The following is an 18,413-nucleotide window of genomic DNA, read 5'->3' as shown; positions in this document are numbered from 1 at the left end:
TGCAGAACAATGTGGAATAATTAGCCTGACATTTCTCGGCCTTATTTGGCGGCAGCTGATAAGTAAAGTTGATACCGTTGTTGCCGAGCTACGCAGGATGTGATGTCACCAATCTTGGCCTTGAGAGGTTGACTTCTGCCCTTTTTAGCAAGTGCTGACGTCCTCGAGTCTGACGAGAGTTGTACCTCGGATCAGAGGTTTCTCTGCTGCTGCGACTGTGGTGTTGATTCCAGCTTATGTTCTCCACACTGAGAATCTGGCCTTCACTGACATTGTCAGAAAGATGTTGATTCGACTTGGTATTTCCACTCTGTGGTGCTGTTTTTATTATTTTGACAACTGCCTCGTGTTAAGTACCACCCTAAAACTGTATAAACACAGATAGAATGCTGCCTTTAAGAGAGTTATTTTTATCAAGGCATAATCATCCACATTATGGCTGCTCAAACTGATAACCCAGTGAAGTGTTTTCAACCTGTTGGTTCAGACCCAGTTATGCTGCAAGTCCTTAGAAAGTGTGGTGACATATTTCATTCACACATACCTGTAAATGTTATTTAAATATAGAAATAGTAATGTAATAATGATAAGCAGACTGATGCCTTTCTTTTACCTCAAAACATTATTGGTAAAACAACAGGCTGCGGGTCCCACTGCCCAGTTTTATTTTGTTTTATCTGTCATCGAGTCACTAAAGGAATGACTGTTAATTAGAGGCTGATATAAACTGCCTTTGGGCAGGTTTGTCATTTTAAAGTTCACCAGCAAAATGACAAGCTGGCTCCTGATTTCCACGCCGCCCGCACTGATCATAGCGAATGAGAAAGAGAGAAGAGGAATAATTGATTCTGGAAGTTTAAGAGCTTTTCCAGTCCAGATGTGAGGACAAAGTGATTCATCAGTGCGACCAAAGCGTTTCCTGCGTTCACATTCTGTCATTTTGTATTACATTAAACTGGTGGTTCACATTGTTTCTATCAACACTGAAGCTTTAAACTTGTAGAGTGGTCATTTCTTTGTAATTAAAACAGAACACCTGGAGATGCTGGTTTGTTATCAGAAATCATCGTGTGCTGGGAGGTCAGTGTTATACGGCTCTGCTGCAAATTAAGAAAACATGTTCACCAATTTGACAAAACACATTAACCCCCTTTGTGTAGTTAGAATAATCAGTGATGATAATAAATATGCCAAAAGTACTGCTGCTGTTCAATCTCAACCGCTACGGGTTATGATGCTTGAAGAAAATGTTATTAAGCATTAAATTTGAGCTTCAAATGGCTTCTTTGTTCAAGTCATTTCATCTTTATTTGTAAGAGCTGTTCCTAATTTGTTTCGTCTTGGATTCTCTCCGTTTTGTCCGCAGATCTTTCAAAGAACCGACTGACCGAAGTCCCCACAGAGGTTTGCCACCTGGTCGCCTTGGAGACACTAAACCTCTATCACAACTGCATCAGGACCATCCCCGACAGCATCATTGGTCTACAGACGCTGACATCATTAAATCTCAGGTACACACTTTGACACACTTAGTGTCTCTCTGTCTTTACAGCAATAAAGGCTGTTTCCCTCACTCTACCAGGGAGTTAAGAGCTTTTGAAGATGAACTTTCCAACTTGAAGCAGATTTAGCTCACAACTACCAAAGGTTTGTTACTTCAGGATAAAAGGTTGCTTTGCTTTTCGGTTGGTTTATTGACATCCATTCATACCTAAATGCGTACGTGCATGCACACACAAGAGATGCTGAAAGGGACTGAAGAAGCAGATTGAATCAGAGTGATGAAGTAAGGTGAAATGGGGTTGCCGTGTGTTGATATGAACAAATTCTAATATTGTGTGTCAGCTTCCTGCGTCTGAGCTGTCGTCCTACGGCCTGAGTCACTGCAAGTGTGTGTGTGCGTGTGTGTGTGTGTGTGTGGCACCAGGGATGCTGCAGGGTGAAATCCAAAGCTTGCTGAGTGTCAGCACACACAGCTGGTGAGCAGCGAACTGTAAAATCTAAAACCTTACACGCACACCTGATGTCGACCCTCACACGCTGCACTGTACTCTGGCCCGCTGTGTTTGAAGGTCAAGGTGCCCCTGCTGTCTTCACTGCATCATCCCTGTAACTCGCACAGTATGAGCGAGGGAAGGACACATTTTTGTGTCCTAATATATGAAGCTGGCAGTCATACAGCTATATGAAAAATAAACGACTCCCTCTTTTAATACAAAAGTGCGAGGTTAAAGAATCATCTGGTCCTCACCAGGTCTTAAAATCGGGTAAAAATCGCCTCAGATTAACAACAACAACAACAACAACGTCATTATTTATTGGACAAAAACTAAGCCAAAATGCAGAAGTAGTGAGTGAAAACCTCAGTGCACCCTGTGATTTAGTAGTTTTTTTAAGCATTTGTTGATGCCCAGCTCTCTTAAGGTACCATAATATGCAGAACACAAGCTTCCAATAATCTAATGTGAGGGAATAGTGGCGTTAGCATAGAAAATTTAGCTTCACACCTTTAATCTTTCTCTTTACCGGCTGCACCTTTGTATCTACATGGAAAAATGTGTATAGATTAGATCAAATTCATTTTACAACCGAATATGTCTAACAGAGCTTTCCTTTTCCTCTGATTTACTTTAGTTCTTGTGCCAGTAGGGGAAACGTGTGTTTGGTTTTACTTCTGTGCAGTAAGCTTTTAGGTTTCTAATGTAAGAGGGAGAAACGGGCCTGTAATCTGCTGAAGGGAAAGTGAAACCATTAATGGAAAAGATAATTTATAGACACTGTTTTTATAATCATCACACAGGTTCATTATTTACAATAAAACAAGAATTTGTTTTTGTTTGTATGTCATCAGTTCTAGTTCATAAAGATAGAAAATTGGACTAAAAAACTGCAGTCGGTGCAGTTAGAAATTATATTTTATAGGAACAATTAACAGATTGATCATAACTGAATACTGTAGTGGCTCTGTATTCATCCCAGTCAGGACAAAGTAACATATTAGAAGTTTAATCAGAGTGAGGAGACTTTAATGGGATTAATCTGGTGTTTTTAGCGTGTTAAAATCAGTATGAAGGGAGCTTCTTCCGTGTAGACAAAGCCCAGCGGTGTGCATATGTTAAAGAATAGGGAAGTGTTTTTTTTTTTTGTTTTTGGGCTTTCTGTGGGCAGTACAACGGTAAACATTTAACTGTGAATATGAAATGATTCACTGTTCAACACCACATTTATTATTGATGCTGCGGATGGTAAAATATTCATCTGCTCTTTAAATGGGTTTCTGCTCTGCCCTTTCATTCATTTGCTGCAGGTCATCCTGATAAATGTATTTGTTTTCATCAACACACATTCATGGTTTTGCACTCATTTTGTTGTATCTTCTCCTCATTGACCTGCGTTCATTTCCTGTATGAGCAGTGACATGAGTTTAATTGACATGGTCATGACTTTTTGCTCATTGTGTGTGTGTGTTTGTGCTGCAGTCGCAACCAGCTGGGCTCTCTGCCGGCCTGTCTGTGTGGTTTACCTCTGAGAGTCCTCAATGCGAGCAACAACAAGCTGGTCAGCCTGCCGGAGACCATCGGACAGCTGCACAGCCTCATGGAGCTGGTGAGCCCGTTTACACCGTTTGTCACTTTGCTGGTGTGTGATTTTATTCCAGATGTGGGCTATGTTTCACTGTCACAGTTCTTCACATTAAGAGCAATTTCTCCTCAATCTTTCAACAGCGCAGCGACAAAAGGAAATCAGTTTAAAATGTTCTCTTTGCAATGTTATTGACTGGAAGTGAAACTTTTTCCCTCAAAACGTCTGGTCCTCCCTTGACATTAAAAAGCTTCTAACCTGAACCCGTGTTTGGCTCTCTGCAGGACATCAGCTGCAATGAGATCACAGCCCTCCCGCGGCACATCGGCAGACTCAAAGCTTTGCGTGAGCTAAACGTACGCAGAAATCTCCTGTGCGTCCTACCAGAAGGTGAGTTTGTGCGACTGAAAATGTTTCTTTAAGTTTGATCTTTGTCTGAACCAGCTGTTTTTATTTTTTATATTTTAGACACCACATGCTTTCAGGTTTGTCCAAATAAATGTTGAGATTCGGTTTGGAACTTTTTCTTTAAGCATGTGATTTCGACCAAATGATCATCATTGTTTTCTATAAGCAGAAAACCTTATAATCAGTCCTTTGTGGATTCACCTTAAGTTTGAACATTGCAGATGGTTATTGCCTATTTTAGAAACTATCATTACTTTTACTGGGTGCAGAAAAGTCAAGTTTGAACTACAATTAAAGCCTGAAACGGAGCGGTGTCCTCTGTATTGTGTGCTGTATGCAGGGTGAGGATGCTGGTTTTAGACCACATTGTCCTCTGTGTGCACTATCACACCCATCCCAGTACCCCGAAATATACCTAACCCTTTGTGTCACCCTCAGAGTGAGCTGTATTCCTCACAGGTCTGAGATCAGTTGTTGATGCAGAGATGAGTGACGACCTCAACTGTCCGGAGCTCATTTTAAGAGGTTTTACCCACCGAGTGAGTGTCAGGGTGCTGGTCTGCTGGGACTGGAGAGAGGCAGGCCTGCGTATGTAGGGCTGCCAGCTACAGTCCCAGACCAGCTGGAAATAATGAGTCCTGAGAGTTTAAGAGAATTGTTCTGCCTGGATGTAGTACGTCATACCCAGGTCTGCTGAGGATCCAGTGTAATGAGAGTTTATATTTGACTCTTTTCTGTTTATTTGATTAGGTGAATCAGAAAATAGCAACAAAGTGGATTTCCTCAAATGTCAGCCAGTAACATAAGGAAACCTGCAGACGTTTACTGTGAAAGAATTTTACAATGAACGTTGATTTATTTATTTAGTTTTTTTAACTGAACAGAAGTTGATTTTAATGCTTATAAAGTTTATTTCAGTCAGTATTTATTGGCCATCATCATTTGTAATTCCATCCATCCATTTTCTATACCCGCTCAATCCAGTTCAGGGTCTCGGGGGGGCTGGAGCCTATCCCAGCTGTCATTGGGCAGGAGGCGGGGTAGACCCTGGACAGGTCACCTGTCCATCACAGGGCCACACAGAGACAAACATCCACACTCACACTCACTCCGAGGGACAGCGTAGAGTCACTTTTAATGCCTCTGAAGACATTTATCTGTTGGCTTCACATTTAGCCTCAGTGAGTATGTCCATCCTCTATGTACAGTCATCACGTTTCCCCTGAAATATGACTCTTAACTAAATGTTGTTGTTTTTTTTTTTTAAATAGCCGCTGACTGAATTATTTCAAACAGCCAGTTGTTGCAGCTCCACGTTTGATCGTGAGATCAATATGTCACAGCGGAACATAAAAGATGATCAAAGGATATTTGGAGAGGGAAAAAAGGAACATCTGAACCTTAAAGCTCCTCAGCCTCACGGTCATCCCCATAAGATCCATGGAAATTTGGATATTAGGTGTTGAGAAATATTGTTTATTGGCTCGTGGCAACAAACTTAATTCCTGTAGAGCTTTTTTTTTTTTTTTTTTTTACCCCTTGTCCTGTCCAGCATTATGGCAGCAGAATTGTAATCTGAATGCCGTTTATGCCAAACACATTTGCTATGCCAAGGGAAGCTTTATGAATGTAAAGCTCCCCTTGATGCCCATCAACTGCTTATTTATTTATTTATTTATTTTTGTTACAATACTTAACATGTGATGGTGTCGAACCGGACCGGGTACAGAGAAAGAGGGAGAGCAAAGGGGGAAAAAAAGGAACAGAAATAGGAATAAACAATCATAGAAAACAATGAGCAATGTGCAATGTTCAAGTATTGAGAACACGTGTTGCTTCCACCGTGTAGCCCCTCTTTGACGGGCCTGTTTGAAGGGTTGGACCTTCAACCTCGACCTGTAGTAAACTGCGCGCAGCCTACAAGTTGCCACCAAACTTCCAGAACTATCATGGAATAATGTTTTGTGCCACTTTGCGTTGAGACTGAATTCCTAACACTGAGAAAACACAACATGAGGTTCGAGGAGTTTTCTCTTTTCTAAAACTTCTGGCCAACACTTGCTGTATCACCGCCGTTCTTCCAGTGCAGACAGAATGCAACACGTATGAAACGAGTGTTTCTACCAACCAGAGAACTGGTTCAGGCCCATCCGTTTTCCTTTCTGGATATTTGACTTCTTACTTTTCACTTCCTGGTGAATGAATTTAGCGGCCTCTCCTTTTTTATGCTCTTTTTCACTTTAAAGGGAAATGTAGAAAGTGGAAGACAGCACAGAAGTCAAGCAGGTCGTTGAAAGCGTCAGAAGCATTTTGGCTTCCTGTCTTTGTTGTCAGCTGTCCAACGTGGCAGTGGGTCCATGACAAACAGGCTGGAGAACACGGGCTTGGGCAGGCTTGCAGATAGTCGATCAGAATGATGAATGATTCCAGACTGTTGACTGGAGGAATCATCCGGCTCTACCCTTGCTCCTCAGCTCTGTTTGGATTCCACCGCTGCATTTGCCAAACTTGGCACGAGCTTATACTCAGTGTTATGACCCTCTCCCGCACTGACTGATGAGCTTTGAACTTGATGCCACAGGAAGACGTGCGCTTTGCAGACTGGATGGCAGCCCTCACATTGGGAGAGATGTTGTTTTTGATTTAATATCTGTTGAGCTTGCGCTGGATTCATTGCTGCTCCGGAGACTCCCTGAGATAAGACCACCGGCACTGTTTTAGCACCGGCCAAGCTCAGGGCGTCAAAGGCCTCCTGGCAGACACGGATCTAAAGATCAGAGCTTCAGAAGCCCAGGAAAATGTTTCTTTAAGGCTCCAACTGTCATCAAGGCACTTAGATGTTTTGGTTTGTGGCAGAAAACACAAGAAGCCCAGAGATGAATCTTCTTCACTGCTGTCATAGTTGACTGTTGCAGTCTGACTCATTCAAAGTAAAGTTACTATTTCTCTGCTTCTCCGGCCGAAGTGTTTCACATTTAACCAAACATTTATCTTGACTGACCTCATAGCAACAGGATTTTTGATGTTATATAATCTTGATGATATTTTTGTCCACCACTAACCAAATGAATTCATCCTGGTGTCGCTGCCCTCTCCATCATGGCTGCTTCTCATCCCCTGCATGTGGTTTTAATAAAGAGTAGCTGCCAGGAGAAGTCTGTAATGATTACTTTGTCAGAGATGATGGGCTCTGTAGCCCCGCATCATTAGCAGCCTACAGCCTCAAACGGTTTCTGTCCACAAACCTACACACCAGTCTGAGGAGCTGACTGTTGAATAAATCATGCAAACACACCCGCTCATCCAGCAGTTTTAAATAGAGTGCCATAAAAAATGAAAATCACACTGTGGTGTACAGGAGGAGGATTTTAAAGACAAAAATCAACATCCAGATAATTACTCTGTTCGTTTGTTCTTTACCTTAGAAAAGGCTCCAAAATAGGAACAGTAGCTCTCAAACCCAACCGGCTGATATGTGCAAATCATCACAAATAGTTTCTCACTGGTCTGCTGCACAGCTAATAAATAGAAACTTTCATTTTGATGATTAATTGGCCGTATTCAGACATCTGATCAGTCGGTTACTATATGGAGATGTTCCAGTTTTGCCTGGAGTGTTGCAGTTAACGGGGAAAGAGGTTCACATGAACAGAAGCAGTGAGAAACTCGGCTGTGGATTACAAACCTCGGATTATACCAACGGCTTCTTTGTTCTAACTGGTGGGAAACATGTTTTGTGGTTTGCACCGTGCATGTTTGAAGCCGACTGTTAATGAAGTCCAACAACAGATGTGCAGTTTTTACTTCGCATATTGTTTTTATCAGGCTCTTATTGGTTGTTAGGAATCATCGCTGTACAACAACATGTCTGCACATCCTGCGGCGGCTCCTTGGACCGTAGAAACAGCTTTAGACCTCAGTTTTTATTCCAGTGTTTTATGGAAAAAACACTTTTCTTTTTGTCAGTAGTAGCACGATGGAGGCAAATAAGAAGTGACATTTGTATTCTGCTGCAGGATACATCATACAGCCAAAGTCAAAGAACTGTGTTCAACCACAAAAATGAAGGAGCCTTCACAGAGTGAAGTCAGTCTGGATTTACATTTACTTCTTTATCCACTTACAAGTTATTAGTAATAATAATATAACATGCTAAAACTATGTGAATCTTTGAATTGACTCTGTTGATCATGTATAAAGGTGCAAAGTAAGTTCAGGTTAGGCGTGTTCTCTGAACAGATGAGTTTTCAATCAGTTCTCTCAGCTAAAGAGATGTTACACGAAGAGACAAAGGACGATGAGACTGTCTGACTCCACAGATGAACTGTAGCAAGTTATCCAAAAACTGTTTTTCCGTCGGCAGTTCCAGACACATTAACTTCCAGAAGCTCCAAAAATGCCAGGGAGCCTTCTGAGTAAAGGTTCATCCAGGACTTTGTGATTTACACTTCCACAGCAGGAGTAAAGCTTCAGGAAGATTGAACAAATTGCTCCAGTTGTGTTTCAAATTTCCTCTCAAAGTCTTCCTCTCAAAGTCGTCCTCTGAAAATCAAACAACAAAGCCTGGACTTTGTCAGCTTTCTGGCTGCTCCATCCTGAATGTTGTCAGCCATAAACTAAAAGCAAGCTCAACATGCTTTCCTACTGCCCTCTGACTAAGGACTGTTTGGGTTGTGAAACTACTTCCTGGAACTTATTGTACACCACTGGTCCTCTCATGGATGTGTGAGTGGAGGATCTGAGTTCCTAAAAAGGTTTTTGCCCCCATGAAAAAGTTGATGGCTAACAGCCGATCGTGTCTGTGGATGGAGTTATTCTGTTAGCCTGTTGAACAGGCTGTAGTCTGTAGGACCTCCATAACACAACTTTTCACACTTGAAATCTACAAAACTACTGTAAATCAAACAGACAGGATAAGATAGACACATGAAAACACCTGATTGACACCTTTGTTTCTGTGTGTGTTTGTCCTCCTGCAGACCTGGCTGACCTTCCCCTGGTGAAGTTCGATTTCTCCTGTAACAAGGTGTCCACCATCCCCGTGTGTTATAGAAAAATGAAGCAGCTCCAGGCGCTTCAGTTGGAGAACAACCCGCTGCAAAGTCCACCAGCACAGGTTTGTCTCACAGTTCTTTAGAAAAACCTTTATTTTAGTCCTCTGAACAGTTTACACGTGTCAGATGAGTAAAAAATAAATCCCATTGAGGGTTTGAATATGTTTTAAAGTAGAATAAGTGTTAAGAACTTTTGCTCAGTGTTCTATCTGTCTAATACTAATACATCACCCTATGAAGAATTAATAGAGATGAGGATAGAGGCTTGAGGGAACACAAGAGTTCAGTGACCCCCGCAGTCAGTGGGATGTAGGTTGGGACGATTTTGATCTGATTTTTGTGCTTTCTTCCTTCAGATCTGCATAAAGGGCAAAGTTCACATATTCAAGTATCTGAGCATCGAGGCGTGTCGCAGCGAGAAGATGCCCGACTCTCTCTACCTGCCCGTCATGGAGCGACTCAGCCTATCACGACCCACCACTGGCAGGTAAGTTACCGTGGTAACGCATTGCTCAGCATCTGCCAGGTCTCACATCTCATCTGCATCCTGCAGTCTCTCTTCATGCTCACATGCATGCAAACACAAAGAATAGTCTTAAAACTTTCAAACTTTATGTCCGGATCAGTCACACTTTCTCCTTGGTTAAAAACCTAACAGTAACTTCAGAGGTGAAATTGTTAGAAATGTTTTCCAGTTGTTTACAGCACAAATAGAGTCTTATTTATTTAGGAACTGTGCTAAAGTGTGCTAAGTATTGAAACGGTATAACATGAAATCTCGATAAATCAATAAATTTAGCAAGTTGTTCTGAGTCAAGCACATCCAAAATGTCAGCCAAAAGCATATTTCATCATCTCAAAGCTTTTTTTTAGCTTGTTTGGTTTTGACAGTGTTTCACTTTGTGGTGGGATAGAAGTTGTCTGCTGGAACTAAATGGCTCTATGTGATCTACAATGCTCAGCTTCTCAGTTTGGAGCCAAATCATCCATTAGTCAGCTGAAACTGATCTGTTCTCCGACTCCCTGATGGGTCACTTCTGCAGTCTGTCTGCCGTCACTTAAAACTGAGGCCAAAGTGCAGTCGTCGCTGTCTGAGATACTATTTGTGATTAATAAATGAAAGAATCAGGAGCAGGCGTGATCAGCAGAGAGTGGGAGTGATAAAGGAAGAAGATTAGAAAGCGTAAATCCAGCTGAATGACGAAATAAAGAGACGGAGGAAAGTAGACATGCGGAGAACGTAGGAGGATAAACGCTGGGAACAAGGGAAGCGTTGTTGAAATGGAGGGCTGCACAGACTGAAACAACATGGAGAAAATAAAACTAAAGCAAATGGAGAGAAAAATGCGTGACAGAAGAGAAAAGGAACAAACTAGTTACAGCTCGCCAAAGACGCCATACATCACACACATATTCAGAACTTTTTGACACTAAATCATCATTTTTTAAAGAGTAACATATAAGGAAATAGTTACATTTGTTAAAGGCCTGTCTGTGTCTACTTCTTTCAAGTTCACACAGTACAGCTTTACAAAGATCAGCCTCCAATCATACGAGTGATTCTTACAGGTTCCTGCAGCTATAAGCGCCCACTGCTGACACTGCTCAATGCCTCTGCTACAAATCCGTTTACCCGGCTCAGCTCGACTCGCTCCACATCTCACATGCAGCCTGAATGGGGGAGTGAACTGTCTGGGACCTTTAAGACTCCGTCAGATTTACTCAAAAAGCTTTTTCTTTGTAGACTCTGCTTGTTTGCTCTTGATTCCTGCAGACTTTGGAGAGACTCACCCTTCCAATATGGATATATTACAGAATATCTACCAGCTGCTACTGTTAAATATTGTGTTGAACTTTAATTTAGACACTGATTCCTGGAGATCATCTGTTATTTTGTGCTGCGGTTACCACATACACATCAGCTGGTCTTTCTTCATCCAGTTTTAAAACTATGTGTTCGCAGCATCAACAGTTATCAGAAGTAAACTTAATGGATGAGGAGATTCTTTTCTAATCAAGTGATCATTTATTATATTTTCAAAGCAAAAAATTCTAGTTCATCTTCTTTGGATTAGATAGCAGTTTTCTTATTGAGTGAAATGGCAACATATCCATATTTAAACAGTCAAATGTCCACAGAAACGTTCCACAAAAACATTTAGAATATAAAATATATATTTTAATTCCAATGAAGCAGGTAAAGCAAGACATTGAGCCATTTTGGCTCTGTTTTTCAAGAAGGAACAGGGCTTAATTTTACTGAGAACTATTCAGACTGATGGGAGTGATGCTGCTTTACAAAGGATTTGGATATAAAGCATTTAAAGTTAATGGTTCAGTAGAGACATAGACGGTATTCTGGACTTAAACAAGTGTTATTATTGCAACAGTTATTGAGATATTTTACTTTCAATCAAAGTGGTGTGATGTACAAAGCAGTGATACGATGGTGAAGAACAGAGCTCAAAACAGAAGGGAGACCCGAAACAAATGTTGTAAACTGGAGAAATGAAAAAAAACCTGCAGCCTCGGGTTCCTCGTCTCTCAGCTGCAACTGAGTCCAGATCTCAGAGGATCTTAAACTCTGAAGTGTCCGCCCACATGAAACCCTTCCAACATGTGGGCAGGAAAAAATGCTTCTATTCCTGTGTAGAAAATGCAGTCATGCTCTACAGTGCAAACACACTCTTTAAAAGCTCTCATTCTTTTCCTCTTACCCCCCTCTGTCTTTCCATGATCCGCTGTCCTTCTCTCTGTGTTGTTTTCATTTTTGGGAACAAGATAAAAAAGGCTGGGAGCCATACGTACTCTCTGCTGTAGGAGAGGCAAGAAATTAGAAGGCGAGTATGAAGGAGTGACCCAGAAACGGAGCACATAAAGTACAAATATAGAGCAGCACTGAGGCCTTACATATAGAGCAGGGAGAAGATTATTAACACATAAACAGCCTGCTGATATCTGCTAATATTTAACATGACTGATTGAGCTCTTCTCTGTCTTCTCCTCCCCAGGAATTGATTTAGGTGGTTTCACCCAAAACTGCGGATTCACTAAAATTAACAGTATTTAGCAGAATTTTGGATGAGAATTACAAAAAAAAGAGCAACAGTTGCTTGAACTGAGACTTGTACATATCCCTTTAAGTCTCTGTTGGTCGATCATCTTTCTCATTCATTCTTTCCCTCGTCAAAGACATCAGTATGGATGCAAAGCGGCTTACAGAAGCCTTCAGGAACTCCTACCAGTGACGTTAGACTAAGAGAACACCTGTTAGGCTGTTCTAGCTTTCACACACCACAAATGATTAAGGATAGAAGCGAATTTCAGGACTTTTTTCACTTAGAAATAAAGCAAACGATGAATGTCGCAGCCTCACAGAGCAGCTTTCCTTTTCTTCTGCATTGTTTGTCTCTACACCAGCTTCTTTCCTTGTCCTCTTCCTTTCTTCCACTTTTATCTGGTCCACGCGCTCGACCTTTACTTTTTCCCTTTGTCTTCTCTTTATTCTTCCCTGATCTTCTTTTGTTTTTTTATCACACTTTATTCTGGAAATCAGTTTAGCAGCTCTTCATGCCTGCCTGCCGTAGGGTCAGGATAGTTTGGTTGGCTTTCTTATTAAAGGGATAGTTCGCCTCTTTTGACATGAAGCTGTATGACATCCCATATTAGCAATATCATTTCTGAACATTTTCTTACCCCCTGCTGCGTCCTGTGAGCAGAGTTCCAGCCTCGTTTTGGCGTAAGAAAATGGGTAAGAAAATGTTCATGAATGATATTGCTAATATGGGATGTCATACAGCTTCATGTCAAAAGAGGTGAACTATCCCTTTAATGTGAAATGTTATGCCAAGCGAGTCTTTGAATGATATTGTCTGGGAGGTGTGTGGTTGTTCTCTCTCTCTGTGCAGAGGAGGCAGAGAGCTGATGGATTCCATTTTTAAAACCTCATTAAACACAATGACCTTAAAAGTAAACGAGATAAGAGTAAAAAACGCAGCGAGGCTCAGTTTACTGTCAACCTGAATGAAGGAAGAGTGTCATAGATCGTGGGTTCTTTCCAGCACGAATTAGTGTTTGAGTTTGGGTGCGGAGACGGTAAAATGCTCTGTTCACACAGCAGCTTTAAGTTGCCCAAAAAAAGCTTTTTTGTCTTTATTTGAACCTCCTTTTGTTTTTATTCCATCATTTTTTGCCACATATGACGGTGAAAAAGACATTTCTGGGAGACTGAAAGTCATTTTGTTGAACCTGCTGACTTCAGTGTTTGGTCCGTTCAGAAAGGTGAGCTGTGCACCGGGATGAAACAGGTGGGAGCTGTTCAGAATCAGATCAGAGCAGGAAACCGGGATTTCCAGCAGCGATGTGATGTGAGCAGCGAGTGGAGGGCGGGGGGGGGGTTAGACTGTCTCCTTCAGTTTCAGTGGGTCTCTCTCAGTCGTGCACACACATGCCTTCAGACTGTGTGTCAGGTGTGTCACCTGTGTCATCTGTCTGCAGCGTGGAGGACATGGAGCAGCAGAAGAAGCAGGACAGCGACTCAGGAGTCGGCAGCGACAACGGAGACAAGAGACTGTCGGCTACTGAGGTACCGAGAGAGAGTGTGTGTGTGTGTGTGTGTCTGTTCCTACATCTTTCTGTGTGTTTATTTACAGGCTAAAAAATAGAGTCTGATATTTTATGTTTGAATCATCTTAATTTCTGGTCAGATTACAGACGGATGTGTTTTCTCTCTCTAATGAGACGTGTCCTTATTCTGTCTTATTCTGTCTTTTCCTCTTTCGTCTGCGAGGCGATCATCTGTACTCAGTTGGTCAATGTAACCGTCAGAGTTTGACTTTTGTTTTAAGTCCCTCACCGTCTAGCTTTTTCTGAAAAACAAAAACTAAATCCTCTTCTCGTTCCTCTTCTTGATTGTGTTTGAGCTGCAGATTCCAGTTTTATCATCAAATGTTTCCCTGTTGCTGTAACCAGCACATTTGGAACTATTGAGTTTAAAGTTTTACCCTCTGATATTTATTTGTAAAATATGAATATTGACAATTTGGATAATTAATAAAAAATGTATCATTTTAAAGTATAGAGAAGAAATTCTGGTTGTTCTTTAAATAATCAAATAGATCTTTGTGCAGAGGGGGAATACTGACTGATTTTTTTTCATCATTTCTTTTCATTTTATTAACCTGTCGGTTGCAGCCTTATAAACATTTATCAATATTGCGTTCAGTTTATTTTATCAGGTAACATGAAGTGAGATTTAAAAACGGAAAACTTAAAAGCTTTGGCTGCTTACTGTACTCATTTTTATCCGTTTAGTGGAGAGATTAATAGAAACAGATGTGAAATATCTGATTTGGTGTCAGAGTTCTCTGAATCCAAAATGGAAATTCAGTTTTTTACGGTGGATTTAGCATGTTCAGAACCTTTAACGTCCATCACTTATTTGTGAGTCAAGTTGAGCTTTAAAGCCGCTCGTTGTTGCTGTTTATTGTAGCCGTCAGACGAAGACAGTCTGAGCCTCAATGTGCCGATGAGCAACATCACGGAGGAGGAAGGAATCAGCAAAGACGACTCCAGTGAACACATCAGCTCCCTGACAGGTACACACTTCCATGCTCTGACACACACAGACTGTTCGATGATGAGCTGCTAAATATTTCAGCCAACCATCACACAGAATCCCTTACTGGTGAAGAACATCTAAACTTATACCTTTGTGTGCTATAACCATCACTTCCTCTCAAGCTATGAACAATTGGTGCTCTTACCTTTGCTGTCCCAACATGCCAACAGCCTTTTTCTTTTGGGCACGCTCAGAGGGATTCTTCTGCTGTAGCAACCCTGCGCTGCAGCAGGTGTTTAACTTGTGGAAGCTTCATAAAAAAAAATAGTGATGGTGGCAGTTAAATAAAAGGGATAATGACACTGCTTGCTCTTTCCAAACACAGAAGAAGTTTTTTTTTTATTATTATTATTTTTTGGGGCTTTTTATGCCTTTATTAGATATGACAGTGTTGAGAGACAGGAAGCAGGGGGCATAGAGAGGGGCAACAACATGCAGCAAAGGGCTTCAAACTGGGGCCAGCTGCAGCGAGGACTGTAGCCTCTTGTACACGGGCCGCCTGCTGTACCCACTACGCAACAGACTGCCCCACAGAAGAAGTTTTACTTAAATGAATTTCATCCTGCTCTTAGATTTGTCATAGATGAACAGAAGGCTTGGGGTTGCCATGGTGATTTACGGTACAGCACATTTAACCTGTTTTACAAGAAGTAAATTCTTCTTTTTAAGTTGAGCACAACCACACAAACAGGATATTTTTTTCTCCACAGTGCAGGAAGTGTTTAAGACGAGATAAACCTCTGATTATGAGGTGTAATGTGTTAATATGTCGTTTGTGTGTAGATGTGGACAAACCCTGTCCATGAGTGCGAACTCCGCGTCTATGTGACGCACATTAGTGTAACGTCTTTGGCCTTCGCTGTGAACTGTTCAGAGCTTTAATCAGATTCTACATGTATTCAGTAGATTCTGATGAGACCTCATAGACCAACACAGTCGTCCACGTCTGTCACACACTGACTCTTCTCTGATGCATGTTAACGTACAATTTTATCATGTGTGTACCTGTATTATCCATGAACAGGTTTCCATGGTCACCATGTGGGGACGTGTGTCCTAGTCCATCACTCCTGGCTGGCAGTAGTCGGGATGTTGATCTCAGCATCAGCTCTGAGCAGATCTGGGATGTTGGGCTCTAATAAAGAGGAGCAGCAGCTCCCCAGACTCACCGTTTAAATAGACCTCAATCAGCCTTAATTAGGTTAAAGCTGATGGAGGGACACATTTAAGAAGCCGGGCTGAGTAAAAAGACGGCTCTCTTGATCATTTTTGTTTTAAAAAAAATTGTTAACAATGTTGGCAAAGCTTCATTTAAGTATGTTAACACTAACTGGCTGATTAGCCATTAGGATTTACTGAAAGAAAGAATGTTTTAGAAGTGATAAAACACTCGTATGTCGATTTGAAAGTCTGGCAGCCATTAGGCGATGAGTTCTCGTTCACAGCCCTGGGATGAGCTGGTTGTTAGGGGCATCAGGAAGATGTTGATGGTTTGTTTTTTGTCTGTTATCGTATGACATCAGACCAGGAACTGTCTTAACGTGGCCATTCACAAACCTTAGGTTAGTGTCACTGAAACACAGTTGTTTTATTAATCTTATTTTAAGTTTTTGGCATTATAATCTAATTATGCGTCCATTATCCATCTCATATTTAGTTATTATGTTGAGTTTATTGACAATGACACGGGTCGGGAAGAAAGCTAGTTAATGCAGGTAGTCATTTTGTTCAGTGTGTTTACAAAGCTACATCATACCTTATTTTCTTAGATATTCGAAACATGATCTTCAGCATGGGAATATAGAGATATTAAAACAGTGGGTTCAATGCTTTCACCGATCGTGTTTTCCTCCATTTCAGCGGACCCAAACTCTGACTCGGTGCGTCTCATAGAGGAGAGCCCTACGGAAGCCCTGAAAGACCAGTTCAGCTACAGGGACTCGGCTCTCAGCTCTCGCTTCATCGACTACATCAAGGCAAGACCTCGCGCTGCAGAGCGCTTCTCTCTGAGTGCTCCACTCAGGCATCGTCAGAGTTTGATGCAGTAATGGTTTTCCTCGTGACTAACGCTGCACTTAGATGGATGTTATGTAAAGCTGTTACGTTCACTCTGCTGCTTTAGTTTCACTGCTTTTCATTTAAGGTTGCGTAAGTCTAGATTCTGTTTAACTGTAGCCTAAAATAGCACTTTGTGTTACAGTCAAAGTGAATCAAATTCACTTCTGGCAGTAGAAGTTTTAAGGGTCTAGTTTTCATGCCATAACGCCTCTTGTGAACATATCAGTGTGTCCACGAACCACATGATAACCAGCACAAGCGCACCTAATTTTATTGTTTGTATAACAGAGAAAAGTGCTGGATGTATAGACTAAAATGATAGCTAAACAACAAAAAAGGAAACTAAAGTTTTGAGGCAAAGACCTGAAACGTTTACTTTATTGATTTGAATTGTTATTTTAAGGGTTTAAACTTATTCAGTCTCAGTCGTAGCTTACACCATCACCCACCGTATCACAAATTTCTGACTGATTGGTGAAAGTAGTACATTTTCTTCAAGGTAATGAAAAATATGAGTGCTTAAGTGACCTTTTGTGTGCCAAATCAGTCAGATCGCAATTCTGAAATGTTCCCTGCAATGTGTTCGAGTGCCACTGCAGCAGGTCTTAATCACCTAAAGCATATCATTGTTTCTCAAGACTGTACGTGTCCCAAGTTTTTGCCATGAAAACTGCTCTTATGGCCTTTAAATAGCTTTTCCTCATTCATTGTATGGTGATCTGTGAATATGCTGATCAGCCGGTGATCTGTCAGCTCCGACTGTGTTTACGCTTTGCTCTGCTCTAATTTTGGAGAAATTCAGCTCTAAATATTAAAACTGTCAGAGCGGCTTTAGTTTCTTTACAGCATAAACAGCCAATGTGTGTGTGTGTGTGTGTGTGTGTGTGTGTTCCAAAGAGAATCACAAGCTTTTTAAGCCCTATAGCTGATTGATGTTTTGTCCTGCGACTGTCCCTCATGGTTCCAAACATTAGGAGCGTTTTGGGTTTTTTCGTGAGCAATCTTTCAGTTGAGGGATCGGCTTTTTCTATCATAGAAAAACGGGCCTAATAACACTCGCGTCAGACTGAGCCTGTGTGTCACTGGTGGAGACTCAGCTGGGACCAAATAAGGACTCCACATAAAACAAAGAGCTGCAGAGCCGGATGATGTGGAGTAGAAAACTGGAAGGTGTTATTTAAAATGGACCATATCGGTACCTAAAATCCACCTTTTTCCCCGACAGTTCTCAGTGTTTTCAGCAGCAGAGTGTAATCGGTAAAGGTGAAGCTTGGAGCAGGTTGTTTGGAAAAGCTTCACATTTGCCCTCCTGTACGTACAGATTCGTAGAAGATTTAGGGACTGCTCATTGCTGGTGTTTTAGTTGTGTTCACTCAGTCTGAGCCCCAGTTAAAGTGGTTTGTTACTTCCAACTTGTTGGAGCACATGAATGATAACATTTTTTTAAGCCTTTTTGTTTAACTGCACTTGAAAAATTCAAGAGCCGACTTACAGTAACTCAGTTCATGATGATAAAAACTGTAAGTCAGGTTATAATCAGCAGGATATAAAGGATTCATACATTAGGACGAGCAACAGCCAGACATGAATGAATCACTTACTGTCAAAGAGTAATTGTTATTAATGTAATCCCTTCTTACGAGTGGCCTAGCTTAATAAGACGCCTATGGCTATCACTACGTAAAGGTTTT

The 18,413-nt window shown here is 41.4% G+C and overlaps 1 protein-coding gene across 5 annotated transcripts in view; it reads left to right on the top strand.

Moving 5' to 3' along the window:
• Window positions 1-18,413, top strand: part of lrch1 (leucine-rich repeats and calponin homology (CH) domain containing 1) — an 81,439-nt gene that overhangs the window by 30,013 nt on the left and 33,013 nt on the right. For all 5 annotated transcript variants that reach the window (XM_075480114.1, XM_075480113.1, XM_075480112.1 and 2 more), the window contains exons 2-9: window positions 1,367-1,511; window positions 3,480-3,606; window positions 3,867-3,972; window positions 8,970-9,106; window positions 9,401-9,531; window positions 13,542-13,629; window positions 14,536-14,641; window positions 16,525-16,640. In XM_075480114.1, the coding sequence (XP_075336229.1) occupies window positions 1,367-1,511; window positions 3,480-3,606; window positions 3,867-3,972; window positions 8,970-9,106; window positions 9,401-9,531; window positions 13,542-13,629; window positions 14,536-14,641; window positions 16,525-16,640 (956 nt within the window). The remainder of the gene's footprint in view (window positions 1-1,366; window positions 1,512-3,479; window positions 3,607-3,866; window positions 3,973-8,969; window positions 9,107-9,400; window positions 9,532-13,541; window positions 13,630-14,535; window positions 14,642-16,524; window positions 16,641-18,413) is intronic.

Source organism: Odontesthes bonariensis, chromosome 12 (genome assembly GCF_027942865.1).
Source record: "Odontesthes bonariensis isolate fOdoBon6 chromosome 12, fOdoBon6.hap1, whole genome shotgun sequence".
Taxonomy (NCBI): domain Eukaryota; kingdom Metazoa; phylum Chordata; class Actinopteri; order Atheriniformes; family Atherinopsidae; genus Odontesthes; species Odontesthes bonariensis.
This window is presented reverse-complemented; position numbering and strand designations above follow the sequence as displayed.